The sequence below is a fragment of the Zosterops lateralis genome (assembly GCF_965231275.1).
Source record: "Zosterops lateralis genome assembly, chromosome: 2".
NCBI classification, from domain to species: domain Eukaryota; kingdom Metazoa; phylum Chordata; class Aves; order Passeriformes; family Zosteropidae; genus Zosterops; species Zosterops lateralis.
In genome coordinates, this window is record NC_139763.1 from 31,506,101 (window position 1) to 31,521,205 (window position 15,105).

The window sequence follows — 15,105 nt, forward strand, 5'->3', positions numbered from 1 at the left end:
TAACTTTTTGTGACAGATGACGATGTACAGATGACATATATTTGTTTCATCATTATGATAGGACGTGGGAATGTTAGATGCTGTTTTCCTTCCCCTTTCTAAAGCCATCCTCTTTGCCTTTCAAGAAGTCCAGCTGACACTAAAGCAAGTATCAGCGTGCAAGAAAAAGTATTTTCTTATGTCTAATTCCATAGCATTTCATAGGGATTTTTGAGGTGGTGCTAATCATCTGGAAGATGAGACCCCAAATTTAGCTATTATTTTTATTTCTGAAGAAATTGCTCATCAGCCACTGATGCATTCCATAGATTTTAGCTGTTTCACATTTTGTGGGCAAATAAATTATGAGAACATTTTGTAACACCATATGCAGGCTCTACATGACTGTGCAGGTAATGAGTGAGCAGACAGAAACATTTGGCAACTTTTTGTGGCAGAGGTATTTCTGGGCATCAGTGGCAGACTGCTGTTTGGAGAGCTCTTATGGAGTCCTTGCAAACCTCCTGCCCTTGGCTGGGCCCAGCTGCTGTGAGTGAGAGCCCTGGGAATAGTGCTGCTGGATGCACTGTGCCCTGACTCCATCTTGTGAAGGACTGAGCTTGAGAAAGCTTGATGTCTGCAGGCTTGATTTTGAAAAGCTGAGATCTTGTGCACAGGCCTTGTGTTTGTTTTCACAAAACCCATTTTAAAAGTGTGCATGTGTTAGTTTGTTTACGGCTTCTCCTTTTCTCTTGGTACTGTAACTTTCAGGGGGAGTTGCATTCTGCCTACCTAAAATGCTTCCAATGCTTTATGCTGCACAATGTACTCTGTTATTCTTCCCAAAAATATATAGTGTTGCCTATATAGAACTGTAGCGATATTCTTGTGTGTAAAGTTATATATACCAATACATATCTACATTGTGAAGTGCTGTACAAGACTTCATGGTAATATGCATGCATGCAAAATGCAGATTATTGCAGACTATTCTCAGTCAAGACATCTGTTTAACATTTTTGTTGGTGATATGGTCAGTGGGATTGAGTGTACCCTCAGCCAGTTTGCACCAAGCTCTGTGCAGGCAGCAGTGTGCTGGAGGGAAGGGATACCATCCAAAAGGACCTTGACAGGCTTGAGAGGTGGGCCAGTGCAAGCTTGGCTCAGGGCAGTCCCAAGCACAACTACAGGTGGAGGCATGAATGGACTGACAGCAGCCCTGAGGAGAAGGACTTGGGTGTGTTGGTTGGCAAGAAGTTCAATGTGACCCAGCAATGTGAGCTTGCAGCCCAGAAATCAAATTGTATCCTGGGCTGCATCCAAAGCAGTAGGCAGCAGGGCAATGGAGGGGATTCTGCCCCTCTACTCCAACCTAGTGAGAGCCCACCTGGAACCCTGCATTCAGCTCTGGGGTTTCCAGCACTGGAAGTACACAGGCCTGTTGGAGCAAGTCCAGAGGAGGACCACAGTGATCAGAGGGCTGGCTGTGATTCTGTGATTGAATCTTTTCCTTCTGATCAAATAGCAGGATATACCACTATCAAAAGTCACATCTTTTGTGTTGGTAGCTTTGGTTGAGCCCTGAACCTTAACAAGACACAATGGTTGACTTTGGGTAGGTTCACGCAGCAGTCTCTGCCATGGTTAGTTCTTGTACAGGTCTGATGCAGAGGTGGGCACAGATGAAGAGCTCCTGTCTCTGATGTAGAGATCCATCAACTATTTATGCAAATTGCCAAAATCAGTGCTAGTTTATTTTAATATGCTAGACAGTAAACTGTAGCAATTCAGCAGCTGCTATGCAAGCGGGAGCCTCTGAGAGAGTATTGGTACAGAGAGATAAGAATTGAAATGTAAGCTTGCCTTCTGTCTCGTTTTTGCTGGTTTTTTCTTCTGTAGCTTAGAGGTGTTATTCTGAGTAGCAAATGAACCGATACCCCACCTTTTCAAAAGCAGTGGTTTGATTTTGCAATTATTTTCTAGGAATAAGCAATCCTGTTGTATCTTGAATTTATATAAAGGTGCTGTCAAGGCAGCTGGGGCAGTGAGTGAGGGGTAACTGTCACCCTACAGAGCCCGAGACCCACGTGGGTGATCTGTGCAGATGGGCTGCTGTGTCTGTACAGTCCCCATGGATAAAATGATACAGGTATTCAGCCCATAATTGTTGACTCTTTTCCCAACTGCGGTATTTAAAATCCTGTTGTGTTTCTAGCATAAATGTATATAAAATTTATATTAGGCAGGAGATGCTATTTAGTGGGGATTTTCTCAGTAATCCCCCAAGGCAGAGGCAACAGTGACCAGCCAGTTCTTGGCCGCCAGGTCTGTGCCCTCCCCTGCACAGAAACAGTTAAAAGTCTTTGCCTGCAACCCTTGTTAGAGTTTCTTGCTTCATAGTTGTATTTCTCCAGCAGAAAAAGAATCATGAAAGATAGAGGGTTTGCCAGGAACATTGTATTCTGTCCTTCACAAAATACCTGTTGCTGAAAATGGTGCAGGACAATCCATGTTTTGGAGTGGCTTCTCCATCTTCTACCTGCCTTTATATATAACTGGGCTACAAGGGACTTGGAGTGACACCTACACATAAAATGTTCTGGAAATGCTACTGGAAGTATGGCTGAGGAAAGGGAGCCAGAAAGCTTAAGGAAGCCTTTAGAATATATGTAGCCTTTTGCATCTTCATTTTTCTCTGGTGTTATTGCATGATGTCCTTATGTGGCAGTATGGGAAACCAAATAAAAATCAGGGCCCAAGTGTAATTTTGCCTTTCCCTCTTCTCCAAGAAGAAACAGGACCTGAAACTCCAAACCCTTCAGCAAATAGTTAATTCTCAGGAGAAGGAGCCACTCATCATTCCCTTCATAAGCAAACAAATAAATAAAAGATACAAGGATCTGATCTGTTTAATACACACTCTCTAAAGTGCAGACTAAACATAGTAATCTGATGATTGCAAATTATTCAGTCCTATAAACAAAGCATGACAATTGATGACAATGTGGTATCATAGATCATAAATGCAGAGCATCCTCTCTCATTCATAACAAATAATTTGGAGTATTTCAAACCCATAACAAATATATTTAATGTAGTTCACTGTAAAACAATGTGTATTTCTCTGTTTCTAATGCTATATTCAAAAGCCAGCCAAGAGCTTTTTGTGTTTTTATTCATTATATTCATTTATGCTGCCAATTCTACTTACTATTCTAGTATTCTGATTTGAAAAATCAAAATTTAATGTATTTCAGGCAACACTTAATGCATGTGTGTCTTCAAATTATAGGAGATGGCTTATAAAGTAAATGATGAGACCATAATATAATTCCTGAGTTTCAGATAGATTTTTATCTTGCTAGTTAAAGTATTGATCACAACCCTGACATTCTATTGGTAGCTTTTTATGTGAGGCAAATCAGCTGCCATTGTTACCAATGCTGAAAATCTCCCTGAGTAACCTATGATAGGTTTATTACATAGGAAGCTTTGATCCTCAGGACTTGACTAAGATATTCAAAGTTCTTATAAAGGTGTCTTAGAGACTGTGATACAAATTCAGATGTCTGCTGTCAAACGACTCCTATTCAGCAAACCCCTATGAGCCACCTTTGAAAGTGAAACAGCAAGATGACACCATTCATAGCTTGGCTTTTGGAGAGGTCTTTGTGCTCCCCTGCCTTTCCGTACCTGACAACTCGTTCCAGGCCCTATCAAAGTTGCATAACAGAATTTGTAAAAAGCTACACAGAAGGGTTTAATGTGTTGAGAACAAATAACTTCTTTGTTGATATCCACTGCCAGATCAAAGTGACTGAGGGTAATAGGCCCAGGACTGCATTACCTCCAGTTACACCGGGGAACAAAAGAATAAAATAAAACAGCAAAAGGCAGCAGAGAACAATAAAAAAGGGAAAATACTAACAAGTTTAAAGGATTCAATGCCCTGAAACATGAATAAAAGCCACAGAAATAAATTCATCAAGATCACATAACAAAAGGGAAGCATGTGGCTTCTCAGCTCAAAGGCTTTCCAACTGCACTCTTGTTTTCTGTAAGTGTTGTTATAATTCAGGGTGCCACAAGACCTGCCATTTTCAACAGGGAGAGAGAGCTGGCTCTGCTGCTCAAAAATGCAGATTTGTTGTACTTGACCTAGATGGAAATGTCTGTAAGCAGTATTAGGGATTTTCTCTCCATTTAGTTTCCATTTAAAATGAAATGGGACTACACTGAACTTTTCTTTCTCCAGAGACCAAATAACCTGTTTTTAAGTGGAGGATTGTTTAAAAAAAAAAAAAAAATCCAAACCAAACCTAAGGGCAGCATAACCTGTCTGTGAAAACTCGCAAACCCCTTTAAGACTTGGTGGTCCATTAGCTGTGTGGAAGAGCTCAATGCCAGCGGGTGGGAAATGTGTGCTTACTGGAAGGACAAGCATACTTTTCCAGACAGAAAATCTGGGAAAGCTGAGGCCAGTTTTTCTTTCTTTCTTTCTGTATTTCACTGTTACTTGTAACAGTGACAGCAAAAAGAAAATCAGAAAGCATCGTGACATTCAGATGCAATATCCCCTTTAAAACTGGATACTTGTAGAGAATATGAAAAGGGAAAGCCAAAAGAAAAAGAGCTAGGATCATTTAAAGCGAACCTTTTGTCCTCCAAGACCGAAGGACCAGTGTGGCTTCCATCAAAAAATGTTAACAAGTACCGTACAGCTACTTGGGAACTACCTGCAACCGTTCTCCAAACCTGGTACATCATTTATTCTCCTGCTCCTGGTCTTTGTGGTGGCCCAAAAAGCAGGGTGCTGTCATGGAGCCCAAAATAAAGCAGGGACAAGCACTGGGAAGCTGCTACTCCTTGGGATGGATGGTTTTATAGGTGCAGAGATACCTTCACTCTGGAGGTAGGGGAGCATGGGATGGTGCCTGGCTCCTGCTACCTCCCAACAAAGAGGACTGATATAGATAGGTCTGCAGTGAATCAGTAAAAAACCCTTTTTCAGTGGGATTTGGGAAAGAGAGGGCAGGAAAAATAAGGAAGTAATTTCTCTATTCTGCAACTTTATAGATGTGCTGAATTTATTTGTTCCCATATTAAGGCTACTGTTGATAAGATTTGACAGTTTTTTGGTTAGTTTGGGCATTTCCATGAAACTTTTGCAGAGGTTTTTTTGTGTAGCGTGTACATACATACATGCATGCACACCATGGTATATATATATTTATACTGTGATGTATACATAGTGTCATGTGCACTCCTAACTGGAAGGAACTTACTTTTGTGAGGAGTAAGACATCCAGCCCTGACATTTTAGTTGAAATTTTATGTGTCCTACTAACTGCAATACATTTAGAAAGTACTGGTTTCAGTAGTTTTGCAGTGAATGTGTTCCCATCAGTCTGTCAGTGACCACAGTATGGCTGGATTTTTCTCTTGACTTTCAAGAATGCTGAAAGCACAATAAAACTCTGCCAAGGTTTTCACTGCAGCTTGAAGAATTGTGCTATTTATCAGCCTCCATGAGGATTTTAAGAGAATCCACCTGAGCTGACCAGAGGCATCAATGTATTGATTTAAAGATGCAGATGCATACAATTGTTTGGGTTTTTAATAGCAAATTATAACCTTCTGGGGTAAATAGGTATCCAGGTCATAATTGCCATGACCAGAATGTGTTTTTTGTATTCTTAGCAATGAGACTGAGCTATCGATGTCAAAACCATGTAAGGCTCTCTTCCTTACACATAATAGACTCTTTTTACCCAACTCAATTATGATCCATATATTCTGTGAAGCAGTTGCATTCTGTGCAAGTCAGGGAAAGCAGTGCAATATAAGTGTTCTAAATCACAGTCCAGACAGGAAAGGAAATATGCATCACCTATGCCCAGGCAAGGTAGAACAGTGGTCTAGCTCTGGATTCTCAAACAGGTTATTTGACTCTGCTGGCTTTATCACCAGATGCAGACCTGCTCAGTCAAGGGTTCTCGATGCTTGTTGCCCTCACAGTAGCAGTTATAGTGAAAGGTTAAGATTTATTTTCCTGGGGAGGAGACACTGTCAAAGCCAAAACTGACACATGTTGATGACATCTTTAGACTAGCAAAAGCTGTTAACACAAAGCCTCTGGTCCCCAGATCATGGGGGTTTTTTTACCTGTTGAGTTTAGATCAGTCTCAGTCTCTAAAACTGAGATGGCTGCTTTCAGCATTAGGGATTAGTGAGAGGTTGTTTCTCCCCAGGAAAGTTTTTTCATCTCTGTGTGCTATGGGAAATAACCCAGTGTTACCTTCTGGAGTTACAGGCTGCTGCTCAGTGTTTTGGGCTTCTGGCTGCTGCTCAAAGATCCTGTAATCCTCTTTTAGCCCTCTGTGAACACTGTTGGTCTTAGTCTTTGAAGGAGGTATTGGGTAGAGTGACATCCTTGTTACCCATCATGACAGAAAACACCCTTGTGTCCTTTGTTCTGTCCTCAGCTTTGTTAACATGATGATCATCCAGATTCTTGGTAGCATTTCAGTGTTAATATCTTTCCTTTAGACTTTGTAGAGAGGTAGTTTAGATGACAAATTATATTAATACTGAATTTCTTGTGTAAGGTTCCATTTCTTATTGCCTCCACTACTGCCCAAAGGGTAGATTTTTTCCCCCTATGAAATGGATGTAAACAGGCTTTAAGGAACGCCTGGTAGATGTTACTCTTTCCTTCAGCACTCATGTACAGGGGCATTCTTCCATTGGGGGCCTTTTGTAGAAAAGATTTCTCCAGAGCTGTGTGCTGTGAAATCTTCTATCTGTAAGAGGTTTAACCCTTTCTGCACAACAGTATGTAATCACATAACCTTTAGCTCAGTGGGAATGAATACCAATTATCATTTATAAACAGTTCCTCTCATTATGCGCCTATTTATGGCATCTTTTATAGCTTGCTAATTACAAGCACACGAAACAGAAATGTTTGGAGTTAAATAATGTAAACAGGGATGTAATTGATTTTCATGTTGAATAGTTTTTATTGATTTATCGTTAATTAACACTTTTAAAGGATCTCTTGGCAAAGTAATCCATTTAATTTATTCAGTGCTATACTAGCTGATGCTAAATTCATGTTAAAATTCACAAAAATATCAACAGTTTCATAATACCTGTTTTTCCAACTGTTGCTGTTATACAGATGTTATATATTCTCCCCAAACAAACACAGACAATATATTAAATGCAATCAATCAGGCCAAGTCCAGGTCCCAGCCAACAAATGTCCACATCACTAAAAACACCACATTCCGGTTGACACTAATTGGCCATCTGTGCAGCAAGGAGGACAGGCATCTAATGGGGAGAAGAGCTGATCTCTGTTGGTCTCGGGGCAGGGTCCTTGGGTGGGCTGTTGAAGGACTACACAGCTGAGGGAAGAAACTTGTGACTCAACTAAAAAGCCTTTAGTGCTGCAAAATGAAAATACTCTGGAATGGAAACTTTCCATAATGGAAACTTTCTGACAAATATACCACTGTGTCATGCAGCAGTCACTTGGTGTGTTTTGGGCATGCATACAGTGCTGCAGAAAATGTAGCATGCTGAAGACTTTTCCAGAGGTCTCCCTGTGGCTTTTTCCAGTTTTTGGGTGGGAAGCAGGGACTGTGGAGTCCATTCAGGGGGGTTTTGACAGAATCTTCATATACGTTAGTTACCTTCCTCTCCTGCTGGCTTTTCTGAAAGCACAGGTGACTTACTCAGCACCTGCTCAGGATCAAGCATCTAGCAAGGAGTAAAATTGCAAGGTGCAATCTTCATTAGCACCAGCCCATTATATTTTTTGAATGGGTAGTAAGAGAGTGTAATCACATCAGGCCCTGTTTTTTTCTTTAGTGAAGGAAAACATTAATATACTGTGACATGGTATTGATTTGATGCAATCAATCTTTCCCAATAACAATAAAGCCTTTATATTTTATTAATAGAACAATGCTGTTTGTCTCCATTACAGCTCCACTTTATTGTTCTGGGTCATGGTGTAATTCTGGCATGTTTGGAATTTTATTTTTATTAATATAATGTAAAAGCCTGTAAAATCGCTCCACTGATCTGTCAGTAGGTTTCATTTGAGGCTCCCAAGCATCTTTTACTCGATGAAATGTTACCAATGCAGCTCTAGTCATTGATTGTTCAGTGACCCTTAGGGTGGAGAGAGTGAGGAGGGTTGAGAAGAGTTCTGGGCCTTTAGTTGTCTTGATTTTTTTTTGTTTTGTTTTGTTTTGTTTTGTTTTGTTTTTGGTTTTGGTTTTGGTTTTGGTTTTTTTTTGTGGTGTGGACACTGAGACTTGGACTCAGACCATCTCATCAGTTTGATGACCTCTCAACACATGGCCAGACCCAGCCCCTCCAAATCCCCTCCCAGTGGGGCTGTAGGAGTCTAAGCTCTGCTGAAGCTCCCAGCAGCCATCCAGATGGCAGCCCTTCAGCATCATTTCACTTTCTGGCCCTGGCTTTTCAACATTTACTTCAGGCCAGGCACTGCATAGACAGGAGATGTCTCAAGCTCTGGGACAGGCCATGGGTATGTATTTAAGGAGTTACACTCGAACATAATTTCCTTGCTCTTTTAAAAACAGTACAATGTGGTGAATGGCTTTACTTACACATCCACAGTACATCCATCTTCACCTAAACTCACATCTGCATATAAGACCAGCAGAGCCTAAGGCTTGTGATACTCTGGGTTATGGCTCTAGTCTGCTCTCTAGTCGTTCTTCTGGAGGGTCTTGCTCTCCAAAATCTGCTTCAGGTGTGGGGGAGCTGCTGAGCACACTGCTCTGAGAGTGTCCTTCATTAAGAGCAAAATGGGCTCTTGTTTCTCTTTCCTAGCGTGCACAGCAAGTCTATTTCATCATTTGGCATTTTTCTCTATCTACAGATATTTTTGATTCATCTCCTTTGATTAGCTAGAACATATTCCTGGTCCTGGTACAAGACTAGGGCATCATGATATTCCAGTTGCAGTGAGGTCTCCAATTAGTACAGATATTTTCATTAAAGCAAAGCTGGATGAATTTCAGCACTTGCTCTTTTATTTTTATTGAAATAAAATATTTTTAAAAGCTATTCCTCTTCCCTTTTGAACCAAGAACAATGTTGCAAGATCCCTTGGTAGGAAAAATAATCCCCATAAAAAATATGATGGCTTCATCTCAAAAGAGATGGGTTTATTAAAGGTAACAGTTTATTAACAGTGACTGTGAAATAGATGGATTTAATGACTTTAATTAGTGCAACACTTTCTGACACAGACCTTGAGGAGAATTTAGCTCTTCTTTTCCATCTCCCTCCTGCACTTCTCTGTGTCTAAAGAAGTGTCAGCAATTCCTCATAGTAAAAATGAAACAGCTCCTATTCATAGCAGTGCAAAGCACAGGAGAAAACTACTGTATCAACAGACTGTGGCCACTGGCACTCCAGTCAGTGGTAAGGCATAGCATGAGTGCAGAGTAAAGCTTTCAAATATCAGGAAGTGAAAATCAAGCTTCCTGAGCTGTCTCTTTACTTCTCTTTCCTTGGTGTAACCTTACACAGCTCAGTCCTGCTCACCTGCATCCTCAGGGAGAGATTAGGAGTCTTCTTCACAGAAGGCACAACCGTTATTTAATGCCATCCAGTGAAATGAGGGTGACTGCAGCCTGCCATGGCTCCCTGAAGTCTCTCCCTCTAGAGGTAGGTGGAAGCATTGCTGTTAGCTCTCACATGACCCATCAAGATCAAAATGCCATCATTGTTAGTGAGGGAGAAAAAAAAAAAATAAGTACTATTTTTAAATTCTGTTCTGTTTTTTCCTACTCAGTCTTTTTTTCTATGGGATGTCCCAGATTATCAGAACTGAAAATGTCTGCATCCATGTTGATTTTGACCAAACCCATTTTCATTCTTGTTTAAAGAAAATGTTTACTTAAAGTAACAAATTCCTAAATTTGATGAGAAACACTTGATATTTGGGTTTAATGCCTTCTTGATTAAGGCCATATCTTACTCTATGATTACAGATTATATATTTTAAAATTTGTCATTGAAGTATTTTGACCTGATCAAATTTTGATTTCTCAACTGAATTGAAGAATAGTTTGTAAAATGTTTAAGGTAATGATGTGACACAATTGTATTTTGAATGGGAGCATAGCCAAAGGGATAAAATTAACAAGTAGGCAGCCTGCCCCCAGGTGCCCATTCAGAATGAAAGCATTACAAAAAGTAAGTATTTGCTGAGGGGCAAAAAGGTAAGGTTTTAACTAGGTTGAGGTCTAATTTTTTTACCAGCCCACCTTTCCTGAGGTTCAAAGTCCTGCCTTTTCTCTCCAAGAGCCATGTGTGTTCAGCACAACCACTCCATAAAGAGCGTTTTGGAGGATGTAGCACATGTAAGGAAGCCAGTAACAAGTTAAGCCCTGAATGTCTAAAAACCCCTCCTGGGCATCTCCAAATGACACGTCCCCAAAATTCCTTTCCACAGCCTGGCTGTATTTCTACAGAACCCCCAGAAATCACATCTCTGATCTCAGGTACAAAACCATGTTAAATTCCAGCAAATTCTGCAACTTGAATGTGTTAAGATCTCTTTAGAGGAATGATTGAAGGGAAACTTTGAGAGTAATGGTTCTCCTGAATCCAACAGGCAGAAGCCACATTTATGGATCAGTAAAAAGATAAGGAGTTTATTCATACTGGATATTCCTTTCTAGCAAATGGATAGCATAGAAAATGCTGTGTATTTGCATGTGCACGAGTTTGTGTGTGTTGCCTGGCAAATAAGCATTTCTAATATGCTTTCAGGTTAAGGTCCATCAATGTGGGATTTTTTCCCCCCTTTTTTCCTGTTTTGTTTCATAGTGGATTTAGGTTATTGCCTGCCAACACTCAGTGTCTGAAACTTCCCTTCAGGCCCCAGGGGGAAATGCTACAGCCCCACAGTGAGCAGTGCTGTGCTGTACCTCTGCAGCGTGGAGTGGATGTGGTGTGGCTGCTGTGATGCCGCTGGCTGGAGGTGACACAACCCGCCTGGCTCTCACTGAGGGGAAGAGGATGAGTGTGTACCTTGGGCTTTTGGAGATCATACTCGTGCCTAACTGATACTGGAGACAAAAATCCAATAACTTCTGGACACTTTGTAAAAACACCCATCACAGTCCAAATAATGACAGCGCCAAAAGCTTGCATCATAAAAATCTCTTGGGCTAAAATGAAAATAGATACTTGCAGAATATTTTTCTTTCCTCGACATAAAGATTTGAAAGGAGGGAGAAGTATCACAAGATACGCGAATCCTTTCAGAGAGGTTTCTTTATATCTCCATGTGAATGCTCTTGGTAAGGGAAGAAAAAATAAAGTAATGCTCTGAAATAAAATTTATACAGAGGTAGCTTTTTTTGAAACGACATCCCATTTCCCGAGAATTCTGTGTAGCCTTTAGTCAGCCTCGTTTCTTACAGTTCTCTGTGCTTTGCATGGTAATTAGCTGCTCGTGTTATCAGCAGCACGACGCTCCCGGCTATTTCTTCAGCAGCCGCTGCGTTATCCTCGGCGGCAGCTCCGCGCCTCCTCCTGCCAGACCGCCGTGTGTGTGTGTGTGCAGATGTTTGGCGTTCTGCAGGCTCTGCTGTGTGATGGGCACAGCATCCAGGGGGAAGAGGCTGAGCCCACTTGCCCTGACAGGTCCCCAAGACTTGCCAGTATCTCGCTGACGGTCCACTGGAGGTTCAGTGAGGCAAGTTTGTTATGACAGATCGCAAAACAGAAAGGGAGGCAAATGAGACGGGTTCATCGGTGTCAGAACAAACACAGGGGAGCAGCTCTTCAGATTAGTTTGCAACAGCAGCCTCGGAATCTCTATTTGGTTTTAATTTTATTTAAAAAAAAAAAAAAAAAAAAAAAAAAAAAAAAAAAAAAAAAGGATGAAAACGTTTATTGCACAAATGTCGTGCGGCTATTGAGAGGGCGGCGGGAGAGCTTTGCAGCGCCGCCAGCAGCGCCGGCATCAGCCCCACGTAGGGGCTGCGGCACAGCCGGCACAGGCAGCGGGGCTCGCCGGGGGAATCCGCCCCAGCAAAGAGCCTGTCAAGGGCTCCGTGCTCTCTCTTCCCTGCTGCTAATGCAATCCCTTCTTCTAATTCAGATTCCAATAAACATTTGCCAGATTTACTTTTTTTTTTTTTTTTTTTTTTTCAAGTTGAACTATGGCCACGAAGTTAAATTCAGTTTGCCAGATTCCATGGCACCATGGCAGAGCATGTTCCTCTGTAACATCAGTAGAGATGCAGTGGAGGTTTGAGAAAGTTTGATGTCAACAGTAATGTTGATCTTTGTAAGTATTCAAAACTAAAATAAATTAAGAAATTTGTATCTGGCACTCAAAAGATGAAAAACAAAGAGGAAGATGTAGAAATTGAAGGGGTTTTCCCCAAATATTACATCGGTTTTACACATCTTGTCTTTGGTTTTGTGTTTCCAGCTTATTTTTGACCCTTTGAAAGGCTGCATGGTGATATTGAGAGAGAGACGTGAAAAGTTTTTACTTCCTGTTCAGAGAGATGATGAGCAAGAAAGAAAAGCTAAAGTTTTAGTTCTGGGGTGATAGAAAGCAAAATTTCTTGCTGATGAGTACTTGCAGACTTATTTCACTACACTTCTAGGAGAGTTATTTAATTTTGTAACAGACACTTGTTCCTAATCCTAGTCTGAAAAACACTGTTGCCAAATTCACGTTCAGGATTTTTATCTTCACGGAGAGAGAGATATCATCATTTTATCATATGTTCCATGTATTCTATACAGCATAAGATCATATGGTCATCTTGTCCCTTCTTCTGTAAGACAGCAATAGACTAGAGACAGAGAACTTAAGGATGGCAGTGCATTTTTTGCTCTGTAGACAAGGCACTCATGATGAGGGCTTTACTCTCCATTGTTAGTGGGATACAAGTGAACAAACCTGGGGCTTGGGGAAGGAAAGGGAAAAAATAGATGGAAACCCACAGAGAAGAGAGAATAGCAATTACCTAATATTAATTTTTATATTATTAAATATGCAGAGACTGTTGTTTCTCTCCATCTTGCTAGGTTCACTGGCAACGTGAACACTTGTCCTCCTGCTCCTGTGACAGGAATATCACACGGTGCTGTGCAGCTCCTTAGGGGCAGGGCTGAGGTCAGAACACAGCTATCTGCTCAGGGCAGCAGCCTCTCTTCAGCATCCATTTATCAGATATGAGTAATTCTCCAAAGTCTCACTTCACCACATGTTTAGTACCTTTGCCTTCGAAATCAGCAGTGTAATTTGTAGTGAACTGTAAAACTGATGGACTGTGTTTCACCAAGAAGAGTTAATGTGATTCATTTGTTTAACAATCAAGGGCCATATTCAGCAAAGATTTAGTAGGGAGTACAGACAATAAAGCCCTTATGACTTTCTATGAACTGGCAGGAAAAAACAGCCAAAAAAAATTAGAAAGCATAAATTGTTCTTTTGCATATGCATGGCTGTTTTCCTGACCTTGGTTACAGCTGGTGGGCTTTAGACAGCTGAAGATCCAGACCTCCTCAGTCCCTCTGGGGAGTGGTGGTAAAAGTGTCCAGGACTTGCACAGATTGGTCAGTGCAATCATTTGGCTTTAGTAGGCAGAGATATCCAGTTTTGAAAATGTCTTGTGATTTTTTTGGGTCCACAAATACAGATATGGTAAAGAAGTCTGATTTCCAGATGAGAAGAGCTCAGCAGTTTGGAAAAACAAATTGCTCTGATATATCTCCAGGTGCACAGCTGAAAATTCAGAGCATTCAAGGGTTTTTTTGAAAACAAGACCAGCTCACCTCTCTACTCGTTCTTTGGGTACAGTTATTACTAGATGGATTTTTTCTATCCCCCTTTCCCATATGGGAAGATCTCAAGCCTCAGTCTCCTGCTTCCTGAGTTAGTTCTGTTCTGCAAAAAGAAGAAAGCCTTTTTGGAGGAGATTGTCAAGGAGTATAGTGTGTGAAGGAAATCCCCACACAGCTTGTTGGATGCAGCAGCCACATGTATCTTGTGGAGAGTTGTAGGAGGTGGGCACCCCCTTGGCATCAGTACCTCCATCCAAGCGTGCCCTCTGTTCCCAGTTGTGCTAGGCAGTACAAGCAAACTGTGGGCAGAGGGCAGGCAGGAGGGAGGGGGATATGTGTCCCACACTGCCTTGTCCTTGCTGGTAGAAGTTTGGGTCCCAGTGAACACCCAGGCTGAACACATAGGTTTGGCACCATCGGGCTGCCTCCTGCCCTGCCAAATCTCTGATTTCCCCTCTGCAGAGTACCTCTGGAGTGAGTCATATTGCTTGGGAGAGTCGAATTCTTTTGTGCCCTCAGTCCCACAATGTATATGTGGGCTTAGAGTTGGCATTTTAGGAAATCACAGCTTCTCAGGACTGCTGTGCCCATGCTCAGTATTGCTGCCAGTGTTGCAATCTCTGCAGCCCTCCCCTTGGCATCACAGGGGCCTCTGCCCTATACATCCTCAGGCTTTGCACAGTGTCACTGCTGAGCTTTGCTACACAAAGGGTGTGGAGAGATGTTATTTATTTAATATAAATAAATGCACATTGGATCCATGTACATGCAATAACTTCTTTTCTTCTGCTTACTCATATGCAGTAGAGCCAAAACTGCAGGAACAGCACCTAAAAGTGGTGTGAAAAAAGTCTATTGAATTTATAGAAATATGTTACAATCATATGTAAACACTATAATATTGCATCTTCCTGTGGTGCTGATGGGGAATAATTTGAGAATTTTAAGCAGTGCAACTTTTCAGATGCTGGAAAGACTTGGCCTCATTTTGAAACTGTAATAGAGGTCAGAATATATTTCATGAGACAACCATGTCCTCAGACCTGTTTGTTATTTCTTTTTAAAACATAAACAAACTGTCTTCTCATTTTGTTTACAGGACAGTGGAACAGGAGATAACAGCTGCATTGAAGAAATATTGCGGGTAGGAATCCTGAAAAATCTTTTTTTTCAGTCTCATTTTGTTTGCTCTGAAAAGACAAGAGAATAACGAGAATATTGCAATTACTGCTGTTAAAATTTTCCTCCTTTAGATTG

General features: G+C 41.2%; 1 protein-coding gene across 1 annotated transcript in view; it reads left to right on the top strand.

Moving 5' to 3' along the window:
* AFF3 (ALF transcription elongation factor 3) overlaps positions 1-15,105 on the top strand; it is a gene marked incomplete at both ends in the record, with an annotated part of 311,403 nt that overhangs the window by 132,259 nt on the left and 164,039 nt on the right. The window contains one exon of the mRNA XM_083885208.1: positions 14,948-14,992. Coding sequence (XP_083741334.1) covers positions 14,948-14,992 — 45 coding nt within the window. The remainder of the gene's footprint in view (positions 1-14,947; positions 14,993-15,105) is intronic.